At 47.7% G+C, this 24,356-nt stretch overlaps 1 protein-coding gene across 1 annotated transcript; it reads left to right on the forward strand.

Annotated features, from left to right (window-relative positions):
- Positions 1–4,418: 4,418 nt before the first annotated feature.
- On the forward strand, positions 4,419–23,565 carry HGD (homogentisate 1,2-dioxygenase). Its single transcript, XM_054627876.2, has 13 exons — positions 4,419–5,056; positions 7,930–8,018; positions 9,687–9,792; positions 11,959–12,018; positions 12,491–12,582; positions 13,178–13,212; positions 14,347–14,426; positions 14,558–14,657; positions 16,969–17,093; positions 17,672–17,776; positions 18,920–19,046; positions 22,360–22,541; positions 23,131–23,565. The coding sequence occupies exons 1-13, from the start codon at positions 4,988–4,990 to the stop codon at positions 23,260–23,262; spliced, it is 1,302 nt and encodes a 433-aa protein (XP_054483851.2). The 5' UTR covers positions 4,419–4,987; the 3' UTR covers positions 23,263–23,565.
- Positions 23,566–24,356: the final 791 nt, after the last annotated feature.

Consider the following 24,356-nt stretch of genomic DNA (forward strand, 5'->3'; position numbering starts at 1 on the left):
ATTCTTGGTCAGGACCTCTTCATGGTGGGAGTTGTCCTTTCCCCACGCTTGGCATGTGCCCCTCCTCCTGTCCTGTTTGCCAGGGGGTGTTTCCCCCTCAGCCTATGAAATCTGGCTGGCAACATCTGCCCAGATGTTGCAATCTTGGCCGCCATCTTCCCTGGCAGCCCGGGGAGCGGCTCCATTCAGGGCTGTTCCTCAGTACCCCTTGCAGGGCACCCTGGAGCAGCCAGGCTGTGGCCGTGCCCACCTCTCCAAGCCCCAGCAGGGCAGCTGGCAGGAGCTTTCCCTGCACCATTTGCCAGAGCACAGGGGAGCTCTGTGAGAAGGGTGTGATAGGGCAGGTTTGTGGCTCAAGCACAGGAACACAAGTCTTGCAACCCTGAATCTCATCAGTACCTCACCACTGTCGTGGAAGGCCAGCTGCCCCAGGGCCACTGGGGTGCATGAGCTGCTGCAGCATGCAGGAGTGGCAAGGCCTCACCCCAGGACATGGTGAGTCTCAGGAACTTGTGTAGGATCATCAAATTTCTCCCTGGACTTTAGGGATGTTATTGTTACTAAGCCTGTTTCTAGTTCTGGAGATACATGAGTGTGCTCCTTCCCCACCTTCTCTAAAATAATGCTCATTATTTTACACAGTGCTCTTACAGTGCTCATTCCTCTCTGAGGAGTCCTGTCTCCTCAAACAGTAGGATTTCACCATGCTTCTTCCCTGCCTGACACTTCCCAGCCCTCACCATCCTCTTTCAGCAGCAGGGCAGCCTTGTCCCTGCACCATTCCAGATGAGGATCCAGCTGATTCATGTCATGGCTGTGACTGCATCTTCCATGTCCATCTTTGCCTCACTCCTAGCAGCCCTAACACCTTGTTGGCCATTGTGGCTGTGGCTGCAGGCTGAGTGTGGGTCTGCCTGGAGCTGCTCATGGGAACAGGCTGCTCTGCCAGCAGCTCCTCTTTGGGACATCACATGTACCCCCACCCTGTCATCACCTCACCTGCTTCACCCTCTCTTGGCAAATCTCCTCCAAAACTGTTGGTTTACCCTTCTTCTCCACTCCCTGGCATCCATCCCTCTCTCCTGCTGTCTGCAGAGTGTCATGTCCCAGCCTAGAGCTGAGCAGGTCCTTTCAGGAAAGGTCTGGCCCTGGACCATCTCCAGCACTTTTGGAGCACAGGGATGTTGAAATGTCAGGGGAGGTGGCAGTTTCTTCTGGAGATATTGGCCCTGCAGCACCAGGGCAGAGCTCTGGTTTGTGTGCTTTGGCTTCAGCCTGCCAGGAGGCTGTGGAGCCCCACACAGAGGGTGACAGACCTGCTCTGCTCATTGCCCCAGATGCTCATGTCAATGTTTCTGCATTTGTGTTAAACACTCCAGGGCTAACTGGACTGAGCTGATAAAAAGTGCCATGCTTCTTGTTGAGAGAGAAATGTTGTTTCCCTGTGTCCTGCAGCAGGAGCTGATAGAGAAATATATTATGCAGTGTTTGAAGAAGGGTCTTAATTACTTTGCAGGCTATGTGTTCAGACTTCAAATGCATTTTTCCCATGCCTGCTGTCTAATCTGGAGAACAAAAGGTTATGGTTTATAGGTCAGAGCATGACACCCATTGCGAGCACTCTGCTTTACATCCCAGTTATTCCAATCAATGAGCTACGCTGAATTTTTTATGCTGGGCTAGGCTTTTATCTCTCTCATTTTATCGAAAAACTACAAAACAAAAACCAAAGTGGAGTCAGATGAATACCTAAGGTCCTGTTGGCATAAAAATCTACAGGATCTTGAACAAAATAACAACAGTAGTTAAAAGCAGGGCTGAAAACAAAGAACCACAGAGACTATTTTGTGTAACAGAGAAACCAGCTGCTCAATTACAATAGTGCCCATCAACCTACCCAGCCTGGAGATTTCTATAACTTACCTAGGAAATGTAGAGGCCAAGCAGAGATGTAGGGGGAAGTGCTCTGGGACTCAAATCATGGTACCACTTCACAGAGAACGGTTGGGTTCTATTTTCACAGATTTTTCAGCCCAGGAAGGATGGTCTGCCACTGGGCAGGCAGAAAGAGATCATTTCCCTTGGCTTGGGGGCACCTTGTGCAACACAAACTGGGAAATGAGAGGTGGGAGGTAGATAAATAATAAATAATAAATACTAAGAATAATACTTTTGGCTACATGTCACAGGCTTGGAGGGTTGGAAGGGAAAAAGGCTGTGATGTGCCTGGCCCTTTCACCACTGCTCCCACCCAGCCTGTATCAGCAGGGTCCCTGCATGGTGCCCCAGAGCCCTGGAGAATGATGATTCCAAGGCATGCAGGGAGCACATGTGGCACAGCTTTTTGGGAGCCCAGATAATGTTTGACACCAACTCCCTATGGGCATGTAGAGGAGAGAAGCTTGTCCGAGGTATGCCACAGGGAAAGAGAAAATGAAACCAGGAATAAGAAAAGCCACATCCAATCTCTAGGCAAAAGTCTTGGAGCCACGCTCAGGGTGATAAATCACCAGCAAGGCGTCTCCCCTCCAGTGGCTGCAGTCCTGCCAATGTCTTTTTTTCAGCCCTCAATGCAGTTACCTGAGAATTCTCCTTTTTTTTTTTTTCTTGGCAAGAAAGAATTTATTTGACCAAACAATGATGCAGCAGCTTCTGCTGCCACTCCAGAGGCAGCGGGGCAGTGCCACCCCCTGCAGCCCCTGGTGCAGCTGGGGAAGGCAGCAGCTCTGCATCCCAGCATCTCTCCCGGCCCAGTGGGAAGTGCCCCCTGGCATCGCTGTGCGCTGCAGCACCAGCGCGGGCACAGAGCAGCTTATTGCTGCCGAGCTGGTTTTCTTTCTTCCCTCTGGCCCAGCAAGCAGAGGCAAAGGGACTTTGGGGGATGTGGATAGACCGTTCAGATGTGCAGGTCTCCAGCTTTTTAGCCTGAAGGACAAGGGATGGATTTGTCACAACAAAAATCTCTGTGCCTCCTTTCCCCCTTGCCCCAGCAGTGTGGCAGGGGCTGCCAGGGAGCACACGATGCTTGCCAGGTACACGAACCCTCTTCGGAGGGTGGCTGTCCCCTCCCAGCCCTCCATCAGCATTCAGCAGAGCCTGTCAAATCTTGCTGGCTGTGCTTCCAGAAAATCAGCTTGTTCCCTCTTCGTCCTCTTCCCTCTTTCCTCCCCTTTTCACCAGGGCTGCCCCGAAGGCGAATGCTCGGACAACCTCTGAAAAGGAGGTAAAGGAGGTACAGGAGGATGCAGTGTGGAAGTCTCAGTTAATTCTGGAATTGCTGCAGTCCCATCAGATGTTGCTGCATTTCCGCTCAAAAGAAGGGAGGGGGGAAGAAAAACGGGGCGGGGGGGAATGTTCCAATACAATACATTTGCCAAGGCTGCTTAGGTGACCTACTGCTTTGCATATCAATATGCTTCTTGCAGAACCCAGCGGAGAGCAGCTCCTAACGATGTATATTCATTTACAAGACGAGAGACATATCCTCCCTGAACCGAGGGAAACTAGGATGTTTTCAGGTTCAGGCTGAGGAGGGCTTCCAGCCAGCCTGGGTCCCCTGGGAATGGTCTTCTCTTACAGGTCGCTGAAAGGAGCCTGAGGAAAACACATGATTGCTCAGGAGGTTTCAGGCTTGCTCTCTGAGTGTCTCCTACACTGGGAAAATTATAAGGAGGCTGCAAATTGCCCAAGTTGAGCACCCCTGGGGGGAATAATCCAGGGACTGTAATGCTATATATAAAATAAACCAGGTTGTAGGGGCTTCTATAACCAGGTCTGTCCATTTTAATCTGAGACCTGTGCCTCCCGGGGGGCCATACCTCACTGAGGAAGGTCCCTGTGCCTGCCAGGGCTGCTCAGTGCTGGGGACAGCCAGGATGTGTGACAGCCAAGCCTGAGGGCTCCTGGGCTTTGCCATCCTGGCACTGCTGTCTGAAGGCTGATGAGCAGCCCCGCTACTCCTGCAGTTGTTAGAGGGCAGCATTAATATTTAACTCCCTCCCAGGCCACGGGGCTGAACCGCCAGTCGCTGCCAAGAAACACCTCTGCGTTCACACAGAGTTCAACAGAGCTGCTCTGTGGCTTCCTGTAGCATCTGAAGGGAATGTGTTTACATTTCTGACAGTGCAAAGCCAAGGTCTCTGTTATTCTGCTTCCCTTATGTGTCTCAGGCTTTCTGCAGGGCTTTTCCCCACGCTGCAAAGCCAGGATCTGCACCCACTCTATCCTGTGGCTTTTAGCCATGCTCAGACCATGACAGCTGACCATGTCTGTTCCATCTGTGGGTCTCTTGGCAATTCACTGCTCTAGAGACCCAGACAATCATCCAGTAATGGATTAATTCTTGCTTACTACCATGGTGGACAGTTCATGCCCAACAGGACAACGCTTTTTTAGGGCAGATCAGTGACACAGTTTAACTTGGCTGTGTTTCCCTTCATCCCTCATCCTTTCTATATCCTGACCTTTTCTTTGAGCATAGGGATTTATCATAAGGCATGCCAACCAAATGATTCCCAGGTTAATTCTCTAAGAATCTGAGGACCCAGTGAACAAATTTGCAAGGCATTCTGGAGATTTTGGAACAGCCATGATTGAAGCAAAGTCAGATTGAATGTGAATGGTGCTAGCATACATCCATAATGTTGATGCACAGTTCTTCCTATCCATCACCCTGTTGTCCTTGAGTCTGACAGTATATATGATATTTGGGTAATTTCTCAAGTACCTTTATGGAGCAGAATGCTGTGCAGTCTTAGGAGAGCAATTCCTGTCTGTGCTTCCCAGCCCAGCACACGGTTGGCTAATGAAGCAAATCCAGGAGTCGTGAAAATGGTCTGTGGCAACATGCAAGCAGATCACTTGAGAAAGTCTCAATGCATACAAAGAGCCTGGAAAAATGCATGGGAAAGCAATGGGTGGGTGGTTGGGAGAGGTTTTGATTGTGTTTTCAAAACAGTGATGAGCTGTGTGGTTTATTTTACAGTACATGTCGGGATTTGGGAATGAACATGCTTCTGAGGATCCACGCTGTCCAGGAGCTTTACCAGAGGGACAGGTACTGAGGGTTTTTTAAGTGCTTTATCAAAATGCAGTCTTGAGTGAATATCTAATCCTTTGGCTTCTTTTCATCTAAACATGTTTCCTTTCTCTCTGCCACCATAAAAATTTCCGGGAGTCTTCTTTATACAAGACTGGAATAATAAGATGCTGGCAGAATTCAGAATGAAAGATTTCCATTAATATTTTCTATTTTTAAGTTATTTGTGAGCTTCCAAGTTTCACCTTGGGTGTTAAGACCTGCCTAAATTACCTCTGCTCAGCCACAGGGGTTTTTTCCTAAAGGAAAAAAAATACAAGTAGCTCAGCCACACTGAGAAGGAAGCCACCAGCTCTGGATTAAACCAGAGCAGAACTTTGAAGATTGGCAGAGAGATATGCTCATGCAGGAGAGGCAGATTTCACACCTTCTGTAGCAATGGGGTTCAATGAAGCTGACATACAAGTCTTTGGCAGGGGAGAAGCTTCTTTGTAGAGAGGGGACATGAATAAATACCTGTAGTAATAAACTGACAGATTAATTTTTAAAAGTAACTTCTTATCATGTTTGATGCAAATAAATGATATGGGGTCATTCTGTTTTATGGGAAGGCATTGCAACCCATGTGGTGCTATCCTCTTGGAGCCCAAAGGTGAGAATGAGCCCCTGAAAAATTAAACCTCTCTCAGCTCCCTTTGTGCTGGTCTCCTTTACACCAGCACACACTCTGAGACTGCCTGTGGCTTCCCTTGGGTCCCCTGTAATCTTGGGACTTGGATGGCAGCACATCTGCTATAAAGACAGGCTTAGAGGGTTGGGGCTGTTCAGTCTGGAGAAGGGAAAGCTCCTGGGAGATTTTATAGCACCTTCCAGTACCCAAATGGGGCTACAAGGGATCTGCAGGGGGACTTTTCACAAGGGCATGTAGTGGATAGGACAAGGGAGAATGGCTTTAACCCAAAAGAAGGCAGGCTTAGATTAGATATTAAGAAGAAATTCTTTGCTATGAGAATGGTCCAACACTGGCACAGATTGTCCAGAGAAGCTGTGGATTGCCCATCCCTGAAAATGTTGTAGATCAGGTTGGATGGGGCTTTAAACAGCATGGTCGAGTGGGAAGTGACCCTGTCCATGGCAGGTTGGTTTAGGGTCCCTTCCAATCCAAACCATTCTAGGATTAATTACCAATTAATTCTAATTAATTACCAATTAATTCCTAATTGCCAGTTTCATCCCTTGGTGCTCCCCTTCCCCATCTATGCAGAGTGGCCAGTAGAATTAAGGTCAAATGAAGACCTTTTCAACTTTTGCTTTTCGTGACTTTCCTGGATTTTCCCAGTTCTGATATTTTGCACGTTTGTGCCACTGAGGACACGAACACACAACACAGGGACATGGTAAATGCAAATGTCCCCTAGGTCTGCATGGCAGCCCACGGTGTGCTCACAAGAGAGACAAACTGCTGTGCTGGTTCAGGCTGGTAGTTTGGCTGGTGCAGTGTCTTGTTACTGAGGCTGGCTAGAAAAAAGGTAAGATAGAGGCACTTAAAACTGGCAGATCAATAATAGTGAGTGCTGAAAAGGCAGTGGGATGTAGCTGATGTGCTCTTTGAGGATTTCCACAGCAGCACCACTTTGCAGAGCAGACTCCTCCAGCTCCTGGCTGAGGTGCTCTCATCTGGACAGCGTGTGGACTCTGTATCAAAAGAGTTAATAGAAAAATCTGAAAACAAGTTAGACAAAAAAGATTTTCAGTCCCAGGAGTGGATCCTTTCTCTGATGCAGTATTTATAAGACTGGCATCTGCAGTAGTGCTGGCTAAGTCAAAAATTCCAAGGGTTATTGATCCCCCTGCTTCACTGCATACCCGTACTGACAAGATGGAGCTGGAGGGCTGGAGGCTACACACACTCAGAGAGCTTTAGCTCTCCCCTCTGCCCACCTCTCAGGGCAGGGTTTGATGCTGTATGCATGGCTGCTCTGCTCAGCAGCAGGATACAGGATGCTATAGTAGACCTTGCAGGAGGGAGATGGGATAGCAAATGGTGTACGACTGTCCCACCGGGGTGTTCCCTGCAGTTCTCGGATGTCTTTGCTTCTTGCTGATCTCAAACAAATAGATGGTGGCCTCCTTAGATCAAAATGCTTAGTTTCTGTTCCCTGAAAAGGAGGAATCTGTCCTCCTCTTAAGGACTCATAAGGGTTGCTAAAACCTGTGCTAGTTGTACCCACGGCTCTGCAAAGGGGGAAATGCCCCCTTTGTACTCCAAAGGAGGACTCTCACTGTGCAGAAACCCTGCAGGAAAGCAAAGGCTCCTACACAGGTCACTGATGCTTTTGGGCAGCAAGCAGCACTGTCAGGAGGAAGCAGTAAGACACCAAAATGCCTGCTCTGGGCACTGGCTCTGTAGACAGAGGGCAGGAGAAAGGAGAATTCAGTGCATTCAGCCTCTGTGTGTTAATTAGCCTTTTGGAAAGGCAGCCAGACATGATGCTCTGGTGTAACCCCTCTGAACATTTGGTCTGAGAAAAGTTTGTGCTCAACACCAGTGTGCTTTTCAGTCTGTATTCACTGGGAATTATTTCCTTTTCCCTGATAATTCCCTGTTTCTAACCCTGTGCAGCACTGCCCCTTGCAGCTTACTCTATTGCAGCCTCAGTGGCTGTGCTGACTCCCTAGGGCACTTCTGTGGTGTGTGGGAATGGTGTTTGGGGTCTGGCTGGTGCCTCAGAGGAGCAAGAACACACAAGTACTGGAGCTGAAGCACAGCCTCAGGAGAGCACAGCACCCTACAGCATCAGGGTGCCCAGCTCAGTGCTCTGCTGGAGGCTTCAGAGCCGAGTTCCATGCCACTGCCTCTCACTCCTTCTTTTTCCTTGTCCCCCCTGCAGAACAACCCCCAGGTGTGTCCCTACGGTCTGTACGCGGAGCAGCTCTCGGGCTCTGCCTTCACCTGCCCCCGGGCCACCAACAGGAGAAGGTACTGTCACCCCGGCACTGGGGGGGATGTGGCACTGGGGTGAGCTCTGGGGAGCAATGGAGAGGCTGCCTCGGTGCCAGCACTGCTTTCTGCAAGCCCAGAAAGGTAAAAAACCTCTGCTGTGCTCTGGGAAAGGGCCAAGGACAGAAGACCACGGGTGAGGAGAGAAAAGGCTTTGGTGGGGAAAGTGGGTTAAAAAAATGCTGAGCAAGGAGTGGTTGGGGTGGGAAATAAAGTGGTTTTCTGAGCAAGATGAGGAGGGAGGGGGATGTTCAGAGGGACTATGGAGTCCTGAATGGGTTATGTGTGCTGTGTGAAACAACCTCAGTGTTTCAGCCCTGTGGCTTCTATGTAAAGATCACCCCTGGCCCTGGTGAGCAATTGATGATGCACAGTGTCAAAGCCAAGCCTCTGAGAAAGATTCTTTCCTCCTAAGGGATGTTCCTGCACACTGGTTGGGGCCAGTGAGCTGCTAGATCAGTCTGTTCCCATTTTGGGGCTGCCCAGGGCCTCAGAAAAGTGCCAGGACCCAGCATGATCTCTAACACCTCAGCAGTGCTGGGAACAGCTTGTTCCAGCCAGCAGCAAGCTTCCCAGAGCTCTTTCCCGGTTGTCATGCTCCAGCCATAACCAGATTGCAGAAGATGGGTTTCTCTTTATGCTTCTCCCACTGTGGCTCTTCTGTCCCTTTTGCTGCTTGTTCAAATGAAAGGCAAATGCATCATCTGAGATGCCTCTGCTCTCCAGGCTGGTGCCAGCTCTCAGTGTGCGTGGGAAAGGGATGAATCATTGTTTGCTGCACGAAGTTGTCCTTGATGGAATTTTTCAAGCTCTCAAGGGAGAGCTCCCTCCTCCCCTCTCCCACTTGCCCAAACTGCAACCACCACTGTCAGCACATCAAAAGCATGGGCTGCCCTGCCTAGCTCAGGCTTTTCTGATCACCTCTGCTCTCTCACCTGACTGAAAGCCCAGCTTTGGGCTTGGCTGCAGCATGCAGGGTGTGTGGATGCTGGAGTGGCAGTGCTGGCAGGGCCCACAGCCCCTGCAGGCTGCAAGGAAGGAGAGTGACAGTCCCAGGCAGAGACAGAGGCATAGGGGACCTCCTACAGCAGCAGGAAACATCACATAAAACTCTGGCCTTTGCTGCATGGGCATGGCCAACCAAGCAAGGGATGCTACTTTTTGTAATGCATCCAAATTCAGATACAGGCTGTCTCCAGAGAGCTCCTCTGTTCTTTCCATTGGACACTGCTCATCCCTGCCTCGTCTGAGCTGCTTTACAGCTCTTTTAAACAAGATTCTTTGTCCAACTGTGAGATTGCTGTATTTCAGCAACAGAAAAAGCTGTATCTTTATTTTTTTATATGAATATGTGGTAATGTAGATGTAAGTAATTACACATAAATACACATAGACATTTACCTATATAAAGCAGGACATGTTTGTATTTAGAGCCCATAATAAAAGCCATCTCTCTGGAAACCTCTGGCTGTGAGCTGTTGTTTGCTATGTAATCCTAATATTAATATTACTAATTTGATATTTAATAAACCTCTTGTTCCAGTTGCCACCCATGTAAATATTATTCTAGGAGCTCAATCAGCCAGCAGCCACCCAGAGGGTTTAACCTCTTCCCCAGGCTAATTCAGGTGTTTTCCTTGTTTGTAGCTGGCTGTATCGAATCCTGCCTTCAGTCTGCCACAAACCCTTCAAACCTCTCGAGGAAGGCCACTTGACACACGACTGGGATGAAATTGAGCCTGACCCCAACCAGGTAACCATGCTGGAAGGAGCCCTGGTCCTGCCAGGAGTTCAGTCAAATGTCAAACTAACAAGAAGTGCAAAGGCACTGAGTTGCAAGAGGTCTGAGGGAGCCATGGGTTCCTGGGCGTCTGACCAATTCAAAAGCAGGGTCTTGTTTGCCACCTGTCCATTGTTCCTCCCCACAGTCACCCAAGGAAGGACAGCCCTCCATGCTTGTTGCTTCCCATCTTGACAGATCCTTGTCCTGCTTCCCAGCAGGGCTGCGGTGCCACAGGATTAGATCTGTGCTACCTGGCATCTCCCCTGGGGCTCCTGCTGGCCACCTTTTAATCTGCTCTCTCTTCTCCTTCAGTGTCCCCCATGAAATTCTCATGCCCCAGCTCAGCCAGCAGAGCAGCTGCATGTCTCTGCCATCCATCCTGTCCTTCCCTGTGCTTTTGGAGAGGCTGCTGGCTGCCAGCCCATTTCTCTGCTGCCCTCGTGGGAAATCTCTCTTCATTCTGGAGAGTCAAACAGAGAGACAGCATTTGTCTCCCTCTGTTGCAGCCTTGCCATTGTCTTTAATCATGATTTCTTCCCTGCCAGCCCCAGAACATTTGGTTTTGCTAATCTGTTGCCGTTCTTCTCTCAGCATCATCTCATGGTCATTGGTTTTCACTTCTCTCAGGTTTTGCCCTTTGATGCATCATGATTAGCTAATTTCCAGCCTCCCGGCAGCCTCACCATTTGTCTACATAATTTCCCGGATCTGCTGGAATATGTTTTCCAACCATTGACCAAGGAGCAGTGACTGGCTCATATTTACATGCCTTTGGTGCTCCTTCCCAGATAAAGCTCCAATGACTTCTGTTATCACCTTATCCATCCTTGATGTCCTTTAGCACCTTTATGATAATTTATGATTACAGTAATTCCAAGATGCCCAGCTCTCAAGCATGTGAAACCATTTATGTGTAGTACTTTTTTTGTCTAAGGAAACAGCAGCAAAGCTCCTGCCCACTCCCTCTCTTGCCACTTTCAATGGCAACCATCAAACCCAGAAGAGTTACTTCCTGGCAGTAAGTGGGAGCCACCTTCCTGCTTTCCTTCTTATCCTCTCTGAAGCAAAGCCAGAGACAAGGTTCAGTTTGCTGGACAGCATCTACTCTTCCCTGAAATGCTTTGTGTTTCACCCAGGTACTTAAGGAGCTTCAGCAATTCTCATTCATCTAAAAGATGCCATATGGAGGCACCTTATGCAAAGTCCATTGAAGTCAATGGGGAAAATGACCCTTTAAAATTACCCAAGGACGATGGCAGAATTATAAAAGATGACAAAACTGAAAAGGAGTCAAACGTGATGAAAAAATATGGGGTGGCATCTGAGCAAGAAATGCTGAAACAGAAGAAAGCTCTCCAGACTGGAACAGAGATTACAAAGGGAAGCTATGATTGATAGGCAGGGAAAAAACAAATACCAATAACAAATGTCACAGTAGAAAACCAACCAAACAAAAACAAACCAACCAAACAAAAAAGCTCCAGACAAATATAAGCTGTGGAACTTCTTGTGAGAGGATGCAGGTGGATTCAAATCCAACAAATATTTTGGACTCCTCTGGCACTTTCTGCCTCGGGTACTTTCTGCCTGAGCACCTCGATAGGCTTTGCAAGAAGTAATTAGTGCTGCTCATGGCTCCTGCTCATGCAGGCAGAGTTATTTCTGCTTTGGATGTGGGGAAAATGAGGTGGAGCAAAAAAAAATGTCATGTTTGGGTCACAGAAGGACTGAATCATTTAGCATGGAGCACAGGACCATAGCAATTTGACTGTGGAAAGCTGGCTTATCTTAATTTCTTTACTCTCAAAAGTGTTGTTATTAATAGAGACAGATTTTAAATAGGATTTTTTGACCTTGGCACTACACAGGCCTGCCAATTACTTTACAAAATGATGATTAAAAATTTTAAAAGCCCCCCAAATAATATTTTTAGATTAAATAAACCACAGCAACAACAAAACCACTTGGAAACCAGATGATCAAGGCAACGAGGAAAGAGAGGAAAGAGAGGAAAGAGAGAGCTACCTCAGCAAGGAGAAGCAGGGGGAGGACAGGGGTCTACTTTCTTTTGAATTACCATCATTTGTGTTCTGATCACTGGCACCTCCTTCTTGTTTTTCATTTGCTGCAATCTAGCTGCGATGGAAACCTTTTGAGATTCCCAAAGCCCCTCAGAATAAGATGGACTTTGTGAGCGTAAGTTGGGGAACCAGGGCACCTGGGCATCCTCCATCTCTGTTTCCCCTCAGGGGGTGGCAGGGCACACAAGATGCTCAGAACTGGGGTAATACTGGCAGTTTTGAAACCACTGGGCTTGCAGAGCATCTATGGGAGGGGAGAGGATTGCTGATTTCAAGCAACTGGCAGTGGGCTTGATTTTTTTCATTGACTTTCAAGGAACTCTTAAGAAAGAAAAAAGCTCCAGCCCTCAGTTTTCCCCAGACCCTTGGCTGGAAAACACCAGCTTACATGGATTTTAAGAAACCCTTATTATATTAAAAAGAATCCAACGCATTTGGCAAAAGGCCACACAGAGAAAGGCTGGTGGCAGTGTGGGAAGTGAGAGAGGAGGTGAGACCCAGCAAGAGGGCGGGGTGAGGGGAGGAAAGAGGGCTGCCCCTGCTCCCCTGCCTTCTGCTCACTCCTGGTGCCTCGGGTTTGCCTGCAGGGACTGCACACCCTGTGTGGTGCCGGTGAGCCCAGAGGACGCAATGGCATCGCCGTCCATATTTTTGTCTGCAACACCTCCATGACTGACAGGTCAGTGCCTGCTGTGCTGGTGGCTCAGGCTGCTCCAGGCTGTCTGTCTGCCACCAACTGGAGTCCAGCTCCCAGCATCCCTGTATGTCCTATGTTCCTGTGTGCACAGGCAAACATGTTCTCCATGTCCACAGTGGGTTGTGCTCTGTGGCCAAACACTGGAGGAGTGGGTGAGGAACCACCAAGAGAAGTAGGCAGCTGGACATGGCGGGGCAGCAAGAGGAAGTGTCTTGGATTTAGGTCCTCTAGCTGCTCCTCAGAATTCAACACACATGCAGCAGGCACTGCTGCTCCCTGCAGTGGCTCAGGGGGGAAATCAGCCCCACTCCCCAGCTTACAATAGCTGATGTGCCCATGAGTACAAAGGCAGGGACCTGGCAGAGGTCAGAGAACATCCTGCTTCCAGGCTGGGCCATTGACTTAAGAGTTGGACTTGATGATCCTTGTGGGTCCCTTCCAAATCAGAATATCCTGTGAATTTGTGAAACTCTGCCATGTCAGTGTCCCAGCTCAAAACTCCCCAGCTGTGGCTGTGGTGTGCACAAATGCATGGGGTTTATAGCACCTTAACCTTACTGTTTCCCTTTTTCTTTAGATGCCTTTATAATTCCGATGGTGACTTCCTGATAGGTGAGTTGATGCTTTAGCTTCTTTTTTCCTCCAGGTGGTTCTACCTGGGCTACCACCTGCCTGCCTCTGTTCTTCCAGAGCCCGGGGCCAAGATTTGGAGGAAAGAGTTGGCTTCACCCCCATGTCATGTAGATTTGGTGTTCTGGCACCAGCTCGGCTAAAGCTGGGCGAGTTGCACTGCTCCTGTGCCAGACCTCAGCTTTTTGAGCAGTGACCCAGCTTCCTCGCCATGGTGCTCAGGGATCATTTCCCAGGGCTCCCCAGACTGGTATTAGACACGCCACAGGCAGAGGTTTTCTGGAAATCATAAACCTCAGGATTTCAGAACAGCTTACAGTTGGACGCCTTTGTTGCTTTAGCCCAATATTATTTGGCACGGCAGCTTAGCTCCCATGCTGTGCCAGCCTCAGGCAACCAGACTGCCACACTGAGCGTGGAGGTTGACACATAAAGTCCACACATGCTGAAAAATATTCTGAGTGGTATCAGAAGGCAGATATTTGCTTGTATCTTTCTTGAGTAAGGAACAGGAATGCCTTCGGGACCCCAACAGGAACATTTGTTCCATCAAATAGCTATTAAATTGTTCTCACTCACCTCCCTCACTACTGTGAAGTAAAAGTGCCAGGGCAGGTTTTGTAAATCTGCTAGTTTTTCAAGTCAAAAAGCGAGCTCTCCTGTGCCAGAACAGTCATGGAAAACAATGCAGATGTTAGCAGAGTATTGCTTCTACCCTCAGGAAGCAGCTATTCCCAGACACCTCACACTGCCACAGCCCTGACAAAGATGGGTACATGCACTGTTTTGTATGAAGACTGTGAGACAGAGAGGTATGGACCCAAATGTATCAAATCCCATTTATTTGGACTGTGGTGCAAACCTCACACCAAGGGGCCACGAAGTTTTGGCTCATACAAGTAGCTTCTGTGACATGGGCATGATGGAGCTGATCAGGAAGCTTCACCTCAGTGCAGGGCTCTCTGCTGCAAGAGTCTGCTTGGGAGCCCAGACTCCCTTTGTAGCTGTGCCAAGAAGGGCCCATTGCTCTTCTTTGGAGCCTAGGTGCTCCAGGGAGAGAGAAGGTGGCAGTCACCACACTACTTCAGCTCCTCTGCCTGCATTTTGCTTCCACAGTGCCCCAGCAAGGAAAACTGCTCATCACAACTGAGTTTGGGAAGATGCTAGTGGAGCCCAATGAAATCTGTGTCATCCAGGTAAGGGCTGAATGCACCTTGCATTCAGAGCTCAGAGCCAGAGGTTGGAGCAAGCCAACTCCTGCACTCAGCTGCTGATGGTTTGTCAGCAAAGTCCTGGGAGGATCTTAGTATCTTTCTTTATTTTCCAGCAAGGAATGCGTTTCAGTGTGGAGGTGTTTGGGGAGACCAGAGGCTACATCCTGGAGGTGTATGGGGCACACTTCGAGCTGCCTGACCTGGGACCCATTGGTAATGATCTCCTGTTACACCTACAGAGAATTCCATAGGGACAGGCATGAAGTACAAGCCCAAATCCATCACATCCTCCCATGCACATGCTCCTTCACAGGGATGCTTTTCATTCCAGCACTGTTATTTCCCAGAATAGCCCAAAAAAATGTGACACACTAGTCATCCAGAGATTCCCCTGGCACTGAAGGGACCATTTATCCCCCACCCTCTTTCCTCTTGTTATCTTTTCAGTTCTGGTCAGCGTGTCCCCATCTGTTGGCTCTGAAGCTGTTCCTACCAAAAGAAACCCAAGAGGCCATCACCACTGTAATGGTGATGCCTCATACTTACAGAAATGGCATAAACTGGAGTGATAGGAGAGAATTTTCTTGGTAAAAGAAAGGGCAGATTTCAGAGGCAACTGAAAATGACATATTCCTGAAGGCCCATTTTAGATTTAATCAAGTGGTTTTTTCCCCCTTGCTTCTGTTAACAGAGGAACCTTGGATCTCTAGAGTGCTTTAGTGTCAGAAACTGCTTCCCCTGGAGAATTAGAAACCAATAAAATGAGCAGCACAGGACTTGGACAAGCAAGACATTCACATCCCCGTGTGGTGGATCTGGGGAGGATCTGCTTTCACTGAGTGCAGGTCTAGCTCTCAGAAATCACAGATCCTCTGTGCCAGATGCCCCCTGCTCTGTGCAGAGTCACAGATCCTGAAGGCACAGCCTCTTGCTGCCATGACAAAGATATTGCAAGGGGACACAGCATCTGAAGGCCTGCTGCCCAGCTTTCTGGCAGTGCTCAGCTCAGGTTATGTCACCTTCCTCATCCCTTGGGTACTGGCCTCCAAATTTATCTTGCTGAGAAAAACACCTCCCGGTTGCTTCTACTAAGATTGTCCCAGGGAAGGGAAGTGAAACTCCTCTTTTAACAGCTAAAATAACTACAAAACCAGAGCCAACAGTTCTCCACCTTCAGACTGGTGTTTTGGGGTTGGTTGTTTAGTTTTAGGTTGGATTGGGGTTTTTTTCCCCATTAGATATTTTTAGCTCTCAGTGTGATCTAGATAACAAGCCATGCTTCAAGTAAATTAACTGGTATTATCAATCAGTAACAAGCTTGGTGTGGCACATCTGCATTCAGGGGCATTTATATCTCACAGCCATGGTAAAAGTGAAGCTGGTCCTTCTTTCAGTGGAGAACCAATCTGCAGCTGTTAAGTGGAGCCCCACTTGAGCATCTCTTCTGTGTGACATTCTGGGCACATCATTTTCCACATGGAGCCTACAGTGTTTTTTCAGCAGCTTGCCTTTTAGTCAGCTGCAGCTTTCTGCCATCCCCCACTTATCTGTGCCTGCTCCACTTGATTATTGATATGGTTGCCCAGCCTGTTTGTAATAAGTTTTCCCATTAGCTAGTTTTTCAGACACAGTTAGACTTTCTTTTGGATTTTGGTTTGGGGTTTTTTTGGGGGTTTTTTTGTCTTCAGAAGCAGGAACCTATTATAAGGCTTACTTTCTGGAGAAAAGAAAAAGTCTGCACTTGCCTGTAAACCTTTTCAGGAGGTGGTAATTATAAGAGCTCCTCTTCTCACCATCTACCCGCCTTCCCCTCAGAGACCAAGATCCTTTGTATTTCAGTCTTACTTTATTTTAACTTCACTTTTCACTTGAAAAAAGTGACAGCTGGAGAAAAGCAGTGACTGTTAAACCTTAGCAGCAGGTAGTAATGTCTGCATTTTTATCCAAGAAATTCAAAACCACTTTGTAACAATAATACTAACGAGGAGAAGAATGCTCCAGCACCCATAGGGTGCTTTGCACTTTGAAAATGCACTCTTCACATTAAGCAACCCCTCAGTATGCCCTGAGTCTGTAGGTATCACTATTTTATTGCTCTCTTTGTTAGCATTCAGAAATGCATTTGGCCCCCTTGTGACACACCTCGTAACTTCTGCATGGCTAAGCATCCTGTCAGCAGGATGTCCAGGAACAGAGAGCAATTCATCCTCCATTTTTCACTTAATTCCTGGTTGTTACATGCTTTTAATTGAGGATGAAGTACTAATCTTGTTCAGAAGGCAACTGGTGGGACCACTCTTAGTCACAAAGGGAGCATGGACTTGAATACTAGGATGAATTACAATCACCTACTCATAGGAGCACAAGAAGTACACGACTATTTCAGGTTTCATGGTGGGCCAAGAAGCAGTTGGGTCACTCATAACACAGAAAGGCACCCACAAAGCCAGGAAATGGCACTAGCCTCTCACTTCCCTAGCAGATTGCCCAAAGAGCTTTGTGACCTTTTGTCCTTCTTTCCCAGGAGCCAATGGCCTGGCCAACCCACGCGACTTCTTGGTGCCCGTGGCGTGGTACGAGGACCGCCAGGTGCCAGGGGGCTACACAGTGATCAGCAAGTACCAGGGCAAGCTGTTTGCAGCCCAGCAGGTGAGGAGGCCCTGGGAGAACAGGTAACACTGAAGTGCAGTGACTGCCAGTGCATGGCCTGGGATATGCAGCTCAGTAGCAGGGATGTCATCTCACAAAGTCCTGCTCACTTATGTGGAGCAGAACTGAGCCCCTGTCTTCTTGGATCATTCATTTTCCCAGCTGAAGATCCTCAGTTTGGGAAAAAAGTGTTTGTGAAGACTTGGTTGTCCAAAAACTCAACAGTGGTCTTTGCCTCCATAGGTTTATAGTGACAACACAGAAATGAGGAGCTAGTGCCACTGTCAAAATCCAGAGTTTCCTTACCAGAGCTGGTGCTGCAGCTGGCCTTGCCCAAACACTGCCTGAGCACTCAAAAGCTCTAAGAGACCAAACCCCAGAGGGAAGGCTGAGGTTCACCAAGAAGAAATGCTAAGGAAAACCTCATCCTCACAACACTGGGCTGTGCTTAAAGAGCTGCCAGTGTACCTCTAATCAGTACTAAGCCCACTTTTCACTTGGGAAAGAGCAGCATCCTGCACGCGTGCAGCATGTTGGGAGGCTGTATGTGGTAATCCTCTGTCTCTTTGCTTTGCTAGGATTACTCCCCCTACAATGTTGTAGCTTGGCATGGGAACTACACGCCATACAAATACCACCTGGAAAAATTCATGGTCATTAATGCTGTTGCTTTTGACCACGCGGTAAGTTCTGGAACTGGGCAAGGCAAAACAAAATTTTGTGGCTACCATACCACCCAAACCCACCCTGAGCTCCAGGGGCTCTGTGCCTCTTAGAAAATATGTTGTGCTTTAAGAAACAGTGTGAAATCTTTTGTGCTGTTTTCCGTGGGTCCAAACCAAGATTTCATAGGAGAAGACATCCTTTTTTGTGGTACAAAGACATAACTGAAGGTTGATCAGCTTCTTAAACAGCTCTGTGCAGCTTAGCATAGAATTTCTGAGCCCTGGAGGAGGAATGAATACTGATGCCAACATACACTGTGCAACTCAGCAAAAACACCGTTGCTTCAAATTCTTGCCTTGATTTATTTCTTGCTATTGGACAGGCGCCTTCCTCTGGTTCCTCTGAGTCCAGCACTGAATTTCATTTTGAAGGGCTGGCAGCTTTTATTGCAATAATTTCTAGATTTTATGGAAAATAACTAAGGCCAAAACTAATGTAAGCAACTCATCTAAAAAAGAAACCAGTCCAGTGGGAGAGATGCCCACAGCAATGCAAGTGGGTGTGCAAGGGAGACTGGAGCATTTCTAGTGAGAAAACCAACAGAAAGTATTGTTTAAAACTTCAGAAAAATCAGCCAGGGGAAGGACAGGTTTGGGATCAAAGCCCAGAAAATCATTTTACTGCATTAGAGATTTCAACAAGCCCCAATTTCTCTGCAATTTCTTCTCCATTTGAAAACTAAGAGGGCCATGAGGCTAAATGCCTCTAGCAGGATGTTCCTGTCCTCCATAACTGGCTAAGGAAAAGGTATGGTTTTGTGGTAGGACTGTTGGAGACTGCTCCTGGAATTGCAGTACCTCATCTTGCAGTGTTGTCCACCCTCCTCATCTATGCTGCCAGCTACGAGGGCCAGGATGGGAAGGATTGTCTAAGCTGTTCAAAGGAAGAACCATCCAGACCCATTTCTTGTCCTCCCTGTACAGCATGGAATTTAGTGCTGTCCCCCAGGGCGCCACATCTCATCCACACTATCAGGTGCAGGTGACAAAAGTGTTTAGGCAAGGGAGAGGCTGTATCAGTCAGCTTTACCACCCGGGTCACCTGAGCAGACAGCTCGAGCCCTGCTCCATTTCATTCTTTTTTGCTTTGCTTTTTTCCAGGATCCTTCCATCTTCACTGTCCTGACAGCCAAGACGACCCGTGCTGGCGTGGCACTCGCTGACTTTGTCATATTCCCCCCACGCTGGGGGGTGGCCAACAACACCTTCCGCCCCCCCTACTACCACCGTACGTCCGCGCTGCCCCGGCTGGGCCTGAGCCCAGCGCTGCAGGAAAGAAACAAGTCCCCATTTGTTTGAGAGCATGCTCAGGGAAGCAGCAGTCTGGTTTGTTGTCCTTGGCTCAGTTAGTCAGCTTCTTGGAGTCAGTCAGTCCTCCCTGGAAAATGGACAAATCCAAAGATGTTCCTATTTAAAGCATCTCACAAAAACTCAGAGTGATGGGCCATTGCTTCTGCATAGGTGTATGTATCTGTACTTGAGGGGCTCCCAGAGAGCTTGGGTGCATATTGAACTTGGCATTGTACAAATGAGTCAGATACTGTCCTGCCAGCTAGCCATGAATCACTTAATATCTCATTAGAGTACATAGATAAAGAACAGGAGAAAGGGAAATATCATATTACAAGCGGTGAGAAGCCCAGAGGGATGTAGAGCTGGCACTTGTATGGTGAGATCAGAGTTACAGCAAAGGAGGGAATTGGCTCTCCACAGCCCTTCTTCACCTCCTGCACAGTGATGGAGGTATTGCTCACATTTAAGAAGCCAGTGATGAGGAATTGGTTTCTCAGGTAGGGAATTGGTTGATATTTTTTGGATTTGATTGCCATCTGCAGACCTGGCTTCTTTTTGGCAATTTTTTGGCTTCGTCTTGGCAGAGCATGGCAACATTTTGCATTGAATAGATGGTAGAAATCCAATTCCTAACATGGGACTGCCCTTCCAGGCAGAGGATGAGACATCCTTCTCTGTGAGATTGAGGGGGAAAGCGTGGGCATCCAGCACCCCTTACATCAACAGCTAACAGGATCCATCCCAGAAGATATCAGGTGACCATGCTGTGGTCACTTTGAAGTGCTGAGAGGATTTCTGCACGCTTACTAACCACAGTTTAACAGCCAGTTCCTTCTGCCACTTAAATTACTTCCAAGCATTTTGGAGGCCAGCAAAATTAGTGGCACTTGCAAACATAGCAGGCAGCTCTGCAGTCATCTGAGTAAATCCCACAGGCAAAGTCCTGCCCTGTCATTCTGCTTTCATTTGCAATAATGAGGGTGACAGGCAAACACATCTCCTGACTGACTGGGATAGTGCCAAGACACTTTTCCTAGACCCTAGGAGGTGAGACACACTGCTGGTTAACTACAATGAAGTTGTTGCTCATCAGCAGAGCTGTGCTAATTTTACACAGATGCAATGTGAGCCATAACAAATATGAAGTTGTTCAACTTTGCTTCTTCTGTGCTAAAAGGCAGAAAGAGCTCTCCTTCTATTGAGCACCCATGAGGACAGCTGTGACTGCCATAGCTACTCACTTGACTACAGCACCTATGCCATAAGCTGAAGCACTAAATTCATGATGAGTAGGTTGGTTGTCTGCTCTACCCCAGCCATGGAGAGGAAAAGATTGAGTGAGTAAGGCAGACATTGTGATTGTCACTATCAAGACACTGCACATGTTAATTCCTTCTGCAATTAGTGCTGTGACAATAATGTTGTTGCATTAAGAGAGGAATAGCAGGGCTGAGCAACTCTGGGGTAGAAGTTCCAACAAGTTCAGTTCTGCTGAACTCCCTTCTCTCCAAGTATTTCACCAGAGGCTTATCTTGCTTGCCAGAAATCCTTTGTTGCCTCCTCTCCTCAGGTGCAGTGGAAAGCCTGTGTTCAGAGAATTTTGATGCACTCAGGAGTTATATTTCATTAACTTTGTTCCAAGTATAGCAATGGTGTTTCAAAAGTATTCCTCTTAGACACCATAACAATTTCACATACTAAGGGGGTTGTACAGCTTGTAAATACTGACTTCTCCTGGCTGCATTTACATCCTTAGAGGCTGTGAATTACTCCTAAGTACTTCTGAACCTTGACTGAAAATCTCTGATACACTTTTTATACCATGAGCATATATAAATTCTGTCTGAGACAGTGTTTATGTGATTCTCGTGGTGGTGGGTCCTTAATACCTACTGGCCACTAAGAGATTTTTACTTCACAACATCCTGCTTGTAGACAACACTATTTAAGTAACCGGGAAGGGAGGCACGCCTATGTTGTTTGGGTTCACATATGAAATTTGCAAGCGAAAAAGAGACTGGACTCTGCTCATCTCCTAAGTTCCAGGCTGGTTTCCTACTTGCCTGCCCAGTCTTCCTCAGAGATATTAAAATTTCTGTTGCAGACAAATTGGCCATCCAGCTCTCAGGGTCGGTACTGCAGTTTAAATGCGTCAAGTGCAGTACATGAACAGGTTCAATGAAAATCTTGTAACTATCCAGTCCTACATGAGACACTGACAACTTGGAATGAAAATTAATGAATGTTTGCATACATATATAGGCCAACCCTGCTTTGAGCTAAATTAGTTTTGCTGTTAAACATTTCAGACTCTGGATAGTCCTTAACAAAGATTGAACTAGTGGTTAAAAAGGGCTATATATAAAATAGCTAGGGAAGCATGTCCTGGTTTTGCAAAAACTAACTGCTGAGCAGAAAGTTGCCATATTGTTTAGTCACATCAGGTGTAGGAAAGCTGAGAGCTTGGATGACAGGTGTTAAATAGTTTCCTTACAAGGAGCATAACTCAGTAAGTACTGAACAATTAGATATAACCATCCTTGCCTAAGTTAGTGGTATGTTACTCTAGTGGTTTCAGAGGGTCTACTGGAAGTTATTCTTCCTCAGGGAAGGACAGAATTTGGCTCCTTGTCTTTTGGCATACAGTGGATGGAGAGAAATAGGCAGATAATGCATGAATTAAAAGCATAAGGTAGTGAAGTGCCTGACTGTACTAGAGGTGGTAGAAGAGGATTATCAAAATAATTTCCTGCTTATAACCTGGGACAGCAGAGCAAACTCTCTCATAAGACTGTTGATCAGCTATATTGTGTCTGTAACACAGGGATGATTATACAGAACTTCCTTTCCAATGCCTCACAATCCCTCATCCCAGTCCGCAAAATCAGGTTACGCCATGCAGTCCTTATGCAGGTGTGTTACTAACACAGCTCAAGATGGCAGGAAAAGCACAGGTCTACCAACATCATTTAGGGATTGATGATGGAAGCCCCTTCATTAAGGTAATTTCTAATGAACATCCTTCATCAGGGAGCTCTGTTTCTGAATTCAGGAAGTAAAATCCTGTACAACTTTACAAGCATTGCCTGTAGGATCCCTGATGTCCCCAGCATGATACCCTGTCTAGAAACTTCCACTCCACCCTCTGCTTGGCCCAGCTTAGCTCATGGGTTTCAAGGAGCTCACAGCCTGTCTGTGATCCCTCCCAAGCACCGTTCTTTGCAGCCTTTCCTCTTTGCCTCCTGCAGGGAACTGTATGAGTGAGTTCATGGGGCTCATCAAAGGCCACTATGAAGCAAAGGAGGAAGGTTTCCAGCCGGGAGGCGGCAGCTTGCACAGCATGATGACTCCTCATGGGCCAGATGCTGACTGCTTTGAGAAGGCGAGCAAAGCCAAGCTGGAGCCAGAGCGGGTCGCAGACGGGACCATGGTAAGGAGCCAAGGGAGCTCATAAGAGTTGGAGTAGAGCATGGCATAGTGCCCACTTTTAAACTAAAGCCTAGTACTGTCACTTCTTCCTGGCAAGCTGGAAAAGTACTTGGACCCAACTGCTGCAGCATTCAGCTCCCTTACCAATGAGCTCTGCTCAGCTCCCAGGACCTCCCCTGGAGACATCCAGTGCCAGGCAGCTTTGATCATCTACCCACGAGTACTGCTGCCTGAGCAGGAAGCTGGGAATTTCATTTTTGTCTTAGCCTATAGGCAAAGAAGCAAACACCCTGATTGTCCTCCTGTCTCTACCCCCTAAGATCTAATGATGATCATCAACAGACCTTGAACTAGAGCTTTTGGAACAACCTGGCTTTCCTAGGCAGGCAGGGAGTCCAAAGCCACTCCTGAGACTAATTCCAGTATTGCATTGACAGATCTGAAGAGTATTCTCCCCAAGTTGGTCAGGCTGAAGAGAGAACCTGGAAATACTGGACCATGTATACAAATCCTGTTTGTGGTAGAGCAGACACCTTGCCTGGATTTAAAATTTTCCTTTTACCCTAACCTACCTTTCCTCTTCCCAACAGGCCTTCATGTTTGAATCATCCCTCAGCCTTGCTGTCACGAAATGGGGCCTCCAGACCTCAAATCGCCTAGATAAAAACTACTACAAGTGCTGGGAACCTCTGAAAAGCCATTTCAACCCTAAATGCAAGTAAAGGGAAGTGCTTGCTGCACGCAACATGAGTGAAGGCACTCGTGGAAATCCAGCATACCTACGTGTGATGGCACAGTCAACTCGGGCAGTGCAGAATGCTCCAGCACAGAACGGCACTTCTACCAGCCACTGAGCCACAAAAACCTACATCCCTAAGTAACATGGGAAATGCAGTAAAATCCATCATTACTCTTAACTTTCAAGTATCCAATTAAAGCTTTCCTGGTGACATGTTGAAACTGAAATAGTTGTGTGGCTCTCACCACAGGGAGCTGGTGTGAAAGCTGCACCTTGTGTGGACATGAGATGCCAGCTAGCTCCCATTCACAGGGCCTCCTGAAAATACAACCCAGTGTGAGAAGCTAGGGAGTGATAAAGCATTGTATGCTGTCTGTATGGGAAGAGCTTTATAAACAGAGCTGAAGGCTCTAGCAGGCGTAAGCCCACGATCAGAGCAAGCCACTTCAACCTGCTCATCCATGGAGGGCTGCTAAGGAAAGACTTGGTTGTCAGAAAAGTAGACAACAAATGATAAAGGTTGGAGAACCCAAAGCACTTCACTGCTAAGTGAGGGAAAGTTTCTATTCCACACTGGCCATCCTGCAGTATCGACTCGTTTGTCAGCACTTGACAAATTCTCTCCCTAGTTCTGTGCTAATCTACAGCATAGCAAATGTGAAAGGGCTTCTCTGGCTAGTCCAAGCATTTGTTCCTGGGAAGGTACCTGGAAAAAAGCTAAACTGCAGACACCATGGGAGACCTCAACATTGATTGGAGTACACAAGCCTCACCCCCAGCTGGTGAATTACACAGGGTGGAGGGAGCAAGCAAAGCCCCAAGTAGAGTGGGAACCAGGAGCACAGCCCAGGCACCCCACACTTCAGGCCTGTACTTTAGCACATACCCAGGTGGAAGTTTCTAAACTTGGTGCCCCAGATTTTTGTTTCTTACTTCCCCAGAGAAGCAATTTTCCCAAAGAGAAGGAAATGTAGACCTGTGACACGCAGTTATCAGTCAGTTACGTCCATCATCAGTTTTGGATCTGCACCAGGTCCTTGGGGTAAAAAAAAGGCATCAGCTTTGAGCAAAGTATTA

The sequence above is a fragment of the Agelaius phoeniceus genome, chromosome 2 (genome assembly GCF_051311805.1).
Source record: "Agelaius phoeniceus isolate bAgePho1 chromosome 2, bAgePho1.hap1, whole genome shotgun sequence".
Taxonomy (NCBI): Eukaryota; Metazoa; Chordata; class Aves; order Passeriformes; family Icteridae; genus Agelaius; species Agelaius phoeniceus.